Genomic DNA, 7,383 nt, shown 5'->3' on the forward strand with positions numbered 1-7,383 from the left:
GCCATTTTCTCTGAGAGAACTTCCTGTAGAACATCATTCAAAAGACACAACTGAATAGCTGAAAGGGCTTTATCATCCAAATCATTTCAATCATCATCGGACATAGTTGTAGATTTCTTCGCCTTCCCAAATAGAGTTTTCTTCAAACCCTGCTGCGTGAGAACAACCATCATTCGAAACTACCATAAACTAAAACTGATGTTTCCATCGAACCTATCAATACCGTATTTCGTTGAAACCATGGATCGAAGTAACCCAGAGCTCTGATACCAGTTTGTAAGATTAAACACCAAGAAACACGAATAATAAAGAGACAATAGATCCATACGACACAGAGATTTAAGGAGGTTCACACACCAGGGTGGTGTGCTACATCCTCGGGCGAAGAAGAAGATGATTCACTATGCAGAAGAGAAATTACACCCTAGCAGCGGTGAGAAAAAACTCGCACTAAAACCCTAACTCGAAAAATCCCAAAATACAATGACTTTCTCAACAATCAACAGTACATTATATATATTCCAAATCGCGGGTCGACCCATCGGGTCGCGGTCGATTCGGTCGAACCATACCGCAGGGGCTACTCCTTCGCACCCCCATACGAGATTGGTGATGGGCTCCAGGCTTGGGCCTATCGGCCCAACCCCTCTACTTCCATCACAGATCTCAAAAAATTTCTCATTCGGGTCGCCACTAAAATATGTCGGATCAGGTCAATCTTCAAAACGGGTAAAGAATTCGAGACAAACTTAACAGAACATGTGTTGGCACATGAAACGTACGTGTAGGGGATCTCAACTCCACTGAAGAGATTCTTAGGAGCGAGGGTTATAATTTTTCCCCACATCATCCGGAAGGAACATTCTCAACATTACAATACCCTTAGAGTGCCATGATCAGGGTCTTAAAAAATAAGAATCAATGACTGAATTGGTCCTTGTATCTTATTCAAATCGGATTGCAATCAATCAGAAATGGTCTCAAAAACCCTAGAATTGATAATTTAATTTGAAAACCCATCAATTCAGAAGAATCATGATATGAATAACCTATTCAAAACGATAAGAATTGAGATCAATTTCTTGACCGATCTCTGATCCTATTCACCAATTTTTTAAATCTTGACCATAACAGGCAAGTTTGGAGTCTCCCCATTACTATACGAAGTCGCTTTAAACAACCTTTCAGTGCCATGAGTTACTTTAGACTAACAATAAAGATGATGGATGTGGGTGAAAGGAATCTTTCTCTCTCTCATCCCCTCATTATAGGATTCGGAAATGGTCTTTAGATTATTGTTTGAAGTTATACCTTTTGTTCGATGCAAAAGAAACAAAGTTGGTGGAACCAAGAGCTGGAAAATTCAACCCATGTCTTTATAGTCATCCAAAGATAAATAATTGCCCATGAAAGAGAGGTATGAGCGTATGATCGTTCAGGACAAATCTTTTGTGGCGTGGGCGTTTAACACGTATTTAACATTTAGAAATACCTTAATTGTGATTATTGTCTGAATGCAGTGAATATTAGATGGCTGAGATGATATTGACACGTGCCTTGATATTGTCTCGTTCATCTCGTCGCACCACGGCACTCATGACCGACGATGATTTCGCATAAGGTCTGTACTTAGATAAGCGCCAAACACTCCGACGCTCCGCAAAAGAATTCAGTCCTATTTTCCACTGTGGACCCCAAAAATGACGTAACAACCTTCAATTCCATTCCACCATCGTGACTACTCAACACCACCACAAGAATAAGACCTTACCCACCAACACCTCCATGATTCTCTCTCTCTCTCTCTCTCTCTCTCTCTCTCTCTCAAGCGCGCGCACACACACACACACAAAAGAAGGATGAAGGATAACGTTGTTCTGTATCCTTCTCCGGGGATCGGTCACCTGGTATCCATGGTGGAGCTAGGCAAGCTTATACTCAAAGACTACCCATCCTTCTCCATCTCCATCCTCAATACACCCCGACCATACAACACAGGCTCCACCACACCCTACATCAACCATGTCTCCTCCACAACTCCATCCATCAACTTCCACAACCTCCCCGCCGTTCCAATCTCTCCCGATTCCATCTCCTCCCCTCACCACGAAGCTCTCCTCTTCGAGGGACTCCCCCTCAACAATCACAACGTCCACCAAGTCCTCCTCACCATCTCCCAGACCTCCAATATTCGAGCCCTCATCATCGACTTTTTCTGCACCGCCGCTCTCGACGTCGGTGCATCTCTTGACCTCCCAACTTACTACTTTTTTACCTCCGGCGCCGCTTGTCTCGCCTTCTTCCTCTACATTCCAACAATCCATAGTAACACGACTAAGAGTTTCAAAGACCTTGACAGCAATCTTCACTTCCCTGGTATTCCACCAGTCCATCCCTTGGATGTTCCCAAGCCCATGCTTGATCGTGCCGATAAAGCCTACGAAGGTTTCTTAGACTTCTGTGTGCGAATGCCGGAATCAAAAGGGATCATTGTGAACACTTTTGAAGCATTAGAGCCCACAGCTCTGAAGGCTCTATCGGATGGACTCTGTGTCCTTAACCGTCCAACACCGCCGATTTACTGCATCGGACCATTGATTACGGATCGGGGCGGCGGTGATGCTTCTGCCACCGTAGATTGCTTGACATGGCTTGATTCTCAACCGAAACGAAGCGTTGTGTTCTTGTGTTTCGGGAGCTTGGGGTTGTTCTCTGCAGCACAGCTGAAGGAGATCGCTATAGGATTGGAGAAGAGTGGGGAAAGGTTCTTGTGGGTGGTGCGTAATCCACCTATGGAAGACAAAAGTTGGCGCAATTTAGCACCACCTGAACCGGATTTGGATGCTTTACTGCCCGAAGGGTTTTTGGATCGGACCAAGGACAGGGGACTTGTGGTAAAACTATGGGCCCCACAGGTGGAGGTATTGAGTCGAGAATCGGTAGGTGGATTTGTGACTCACTCTGGTTGGAACTCGGTAGTGGAAGCAATTTGTGCTGGGGTACCTATGGTGAGTTGGCCCCTCTATGCAGAGCAACGGTTGAATCGGATATTTCTTGTGGAGGAGATGAAGCTGTCTTTGTCAATGGACGAGTCGGAAGGTGGGTTTGTGAATGCTGACATGGTTGAAAAACGGGTTAAGGAGTTGATGGGATCCGAGGAAGGGAAAGCACTTAGAGAGCGAACCTTGGCCATGAGAGATGCTGCAAAGGCTGCTATGGCTGAGGGTGGGTCGTCCAAGGTGGCGTTGGCCAAGTTGGCAGAGTTATGGAGTGGAAGTTAAATACATGTATTTTTCAGGCTACGAGAGGGAGGGAGAGAGTGACAGAGGCTGAGCGCCCAGCTCGTGCCGAGCCTTGTCACTTGTTATTTTTAAGTAATTGCGGATGTATAGGAGCTCTTTATATAAAAAAAGGCTACATATAGGACCTTGCATGTGAGCCAATGTATGTATTTTAAGATTTATGAGATTTATGAGATCAATGAGATGAAAGGAATTTCAATCTCTCTCTACTTAGAAGATGGCAACAATTTCGGGGGCAAGAGATTGCTCTCTTGCATGACCAATGAGAATGTGTAAGAAATGAGATTTTTAATTTGGAGGAAAGAAACCATAATTTCACACGTCCATCTAGGTTTAGGGGCCACATAACGAGACAATTTTTTTTCCCCTTAATTTATTATCTCTTTGAGGAAAAAAAAAAACTTAGGTACCATATAAAAGGTTGCAATTTGATCAAATAATGACATTTTAGAATCTGATATAAAGCCACTCATCTACAATCCCTCTACATATTTATGGTTTCATTGCTCTTCTTCTCTAATAGCATACATCGATTCATTGTCACCAAAGAAATTGAACCTCTCCATAACCCCTCTATATTTCAGTTTGGGACCATTATTTTTGTTGCCACCTTGTAATCCAGCTGGCATTGAAAATTTTGTAGACATATCAACATCTACGTAGGCCTCTAGCTAGCTTTGTACCAATTTCCAACATGCACATTACCACGGAAAGAAATAGAACTATCCTAACAAATGCAAAGAAATGCAAAGCAACAATGCTTCAACATATGACTTGAAAAAGAAAAAAAATGTTTTTATAAGAAATAATTGAACCATAGTAAATAGGAGGGGATGTTAATACATTTTGGGGGAAGATAAATAATTGAGTTTTAACTTTGAAAATTCATATTCCCCAATCTCAACTTTGATCTATTAGGGCTTGCTTTTTGACATAGCGATCAACTGCTGGTAGGAGTGTCAATGGGCCATGTTAGGCTATATTTTTTAAAACTTCAATCCAACCTTAAGGTCTCTTAACTCAACCTAAGCCTAGCCGAGCCCAGCTTAGATCGGGTTGGGTTATTTCAGCCCAGACCCAACCCTATGGGGCTTAGCCCAACCCAACCCAACCCAACCTTGATGGACTCTAATTGGGTTGTGCTCAGTACCTATTAGTTATTTGGTTGCTTGATCTTGATGCACTATAAATGCCAAAGACCATGGTTTTCATATATATGTAGATAGATTGTGAAAAATGAAAGACTTTTTGTAGACCTTTTAGTATGAGTATCCATTTATAATTATTTATTATGTACTTAATATGCAGGGCTGGGTTGGGTTGGGTTGGGTTGAGACTTCAACCCAGGCCCAACCCAACCTGGCATCAGGTTTGAAATTCTCAACTGTAGCCCACCCTATGGGCTGAAGTCTCAGCCCAAGCCCTGTTCAGGCTTACGGCGGGTTTGGGCTGGCTAGGCTTTTTTGACACCCCTTGCTGCTCACTTGTGAAAACTAGTGTAAGTCCAAGGATAACCTCTACGCCCCATACTTCTATAGATTAATTTTTCTTTGGGTAAAACATGTATACTGACATCACCTCTTGCCTAAAAGTGCTACTAGTAAGATTTCACTGCATCATTTCCCGACCCCTGTAGTTAGGGGTGTCAATCGATTGGGTCAGGCCTGGCAGGCCTATGACCTTGAACTATGACCTACCTTTTTACGGAATGAGTCAGTCTTGGTCGAGTTCTTGGCTTTAATTGGGCTTCTCCTAACCGGGCTATAATCGGACCATAAACAGGGCAATGTACCAATAATGCCTTTAACGGTCTTTACTTTTTTTAGATATAAGATACTTAATTTATTTTGTTAAATTATCAACAATTTTGAAAAAATATTACACTTAATTATAGTCAATAATTGATATATATATATATAATACCTATATAAACAGTTAGGCTAAACGTGATGGTCCGAGTTGGGCTTCTAAATGGGCCGGGCTGATCGGGAGGCCCATCGGGCTTACCCCTTGCACTGTATACTACCTATCTTAGGCCGACACGTTTATTAATCGGGTCGGTCCAAGTCGGACCATAAATGTGTCAGGTATGGTCAAACCTACTGGTGCGGGCTTGGAATTGACACCCCTACCTATAGTAGAGACCATTTTTACTGAAATTCACACTCTTCTCCTCATTCAAGCTACCAATGCGCCACAAATTAAGTAAAACAGAAAATATCAGCCATCCTATTAAATTCAATGGAGAAACCACCATTTGTTTTAATACATAGTGTTGACCTAAGAGATCTGTTTCAATGGTAGCACCAAGGCCCGACTGTTCTCCATTCACCTCGACCTTTACATGAGAGAGTGGATAAATGTTGATTTTGAGTTGTGCTGGAGTCTACATCTTCAACAGTGAATGGTGAGGTGTGGGCATTGGATGGTTGAGAGTATCTGGACACGTGCCTCAAGGGACTCCCAGCCACTTGATGCTCACTGCATCTATATAATAGCTACAAATGATTTTCACACGAGTTCTGCGATTAATACGGTGCTAAAGGGAGGGGTTTCAGGACAAGCCGCCCCGTTTCACATTGAACTTTTATAATTGAGATTTCAAAAGAATTTGGAATTGAAATCTATTTTTTCGTCTCGATCATACTATTGTTGTAGGAATTTGTTATGGCGGCGGCAGATATGGTTGATTAGCATTGCTGTCGACCTCGCTTTGATGACCACCAAAACTTGCTTTTACGATCTACTGCTCTCCCTCTTGGGATTCCTTGGACTAGGTAAAGGTCAGAGGAACGGTTTGATTTGAGAGGAGGTTAGGTCCTCTTTTTTTTTTTTTTTATACAAAGTTCCAGTGGCTATATTTTGATAACGATCAGTATATAGCGGTAAGTCCGATAGATACAAATCTTCTCGTTAGAGCTTAAACAAGTTTTGTAGGTCATTAAATGTGCTTATATAAGGACCCATTGTTCAACATTGAACATAAAGGCATCTACTACTATTATGATCAATTATTTAGGCTTTTAAAGTCAAGTAAAGTTAAAGAGATTAATAACAATTGTCTAGTGCAGTTGGTGATGTTGTATTACGTAAAACTCACACTCATTGGGAGTTCTCAAGTCCAAGTCTCTTGGTTGTTACCTTCCCCCTCTCCGGATGCATACAAATCTTCCCGTTAGAGCTTAACTTTAACAAGACTTTTAGGACATTAAATGTGCTTATTTAAGGACCAATTGTTCAACATTAAACACAAATGCATCTACTACTATTATGATCAATTATTTGGGTTGTTAAAGTCAAGTAAAGTTAAAGAGATTAACAACAAATGCTTAGTAGAGTTGGATATATTTTCCCCCTCCCCCCTTCTGTGGTGTACTGAAAAGAAAAAAAAATGGTTAAAGAGATTAAGAGCATCCAACTCGATCTCAAACCAAATGATCTCAAGTGTTGATCTCCACTCTTTCATCAACTTACTACGAGTGACCAAGGTGCTTTATGAAGTCCATCATTCATATCATATTGCAATCACACAAGGTGTTCGGTAACATCTTCTCATTTACTTTTTTATATTCGTAATTGTGTTTTGACACCCTTATTACAGATAAGGGGCCTACGTTCAATCTGTCCACAAATTTAAGCATTATTGGAGTTGCCACATGGCAGATATATAATGTAAGGTGCCATTGTAGGTGCCGCATAACGAGAAATAATCAGCTCTATATTCTCCATTTTCAAGGGCTAGAAAATGATATTAAAAGGCATTTCCTTACTTTTTCCAAACAAAGAAAAAAAAGGGCATTTAACTACTTGATTTTCAAAATCTTATTTGATACTCAGAGAGTGAATTCAGAACATGCTCCTTTCTGCAACCCATATCATTCATCATTATGAAGTAAATTTATTATTTGACAAAAAAAAAAAAAAAATAGAAATGCAAAAAACAGTAAAATAGTATTGTTTTTTTAAGGGGGTGGTATTGTGGGGGCTGAGATTAGAGTCAAGCATGCTTCCACTAAGGTCACAAAAAGCTGGTTTTGAGTTGACACCCCAAATAGACCACCTTTGAAGAGATTGCTGCCTA

The 7,383-nt window shown here is 41.3% G+C and overlaps 1 protein-coding gene across 1 annotated transcript; it reads left to right on the forward strand.

Annotated features, from left to right (window-relative positions):
• The first annotated feature begins 1,801 nt into the window (after positions 1-1,801).
• LOC122078254 (UDP-glycosyltransferase 88A1) lies at positions 1,802-3,511 on the forward strand. Its single transcript, XM_042644160.1, has one exon. The coding sequence runs from the start codon at positions 1,860-1,862 to the stop codon at positions 3,279-3,281; it is 1,422 nt and encodes a 473-aa protein (XP_042500094.1). The 5' UTR covers positions 1,802-1,859; the 3' UTR covers positions 3,282-3,511.
• The last annotated feature ends 3,872 nt before the right edge of the window (positions 3,512-7,383 follow it).

The sequence above is a fragment of the Macadamia integrifolia genome, chromosome 5 (genome assembly GCF_013358625.1).
Source record: "Macadamia integrifolia cultivar HAES 741 chromosome 5, SCU_Mint_v3, whole genome shotgun sequence".
NCBI classification, from domain to species: domain Eukaryota; kingdom Viridiplantae; phylum Streptophyta; class Magnoliopsida; order Proteales; family Proteaceae; genus Macadamia; species Macadamia integrifolia.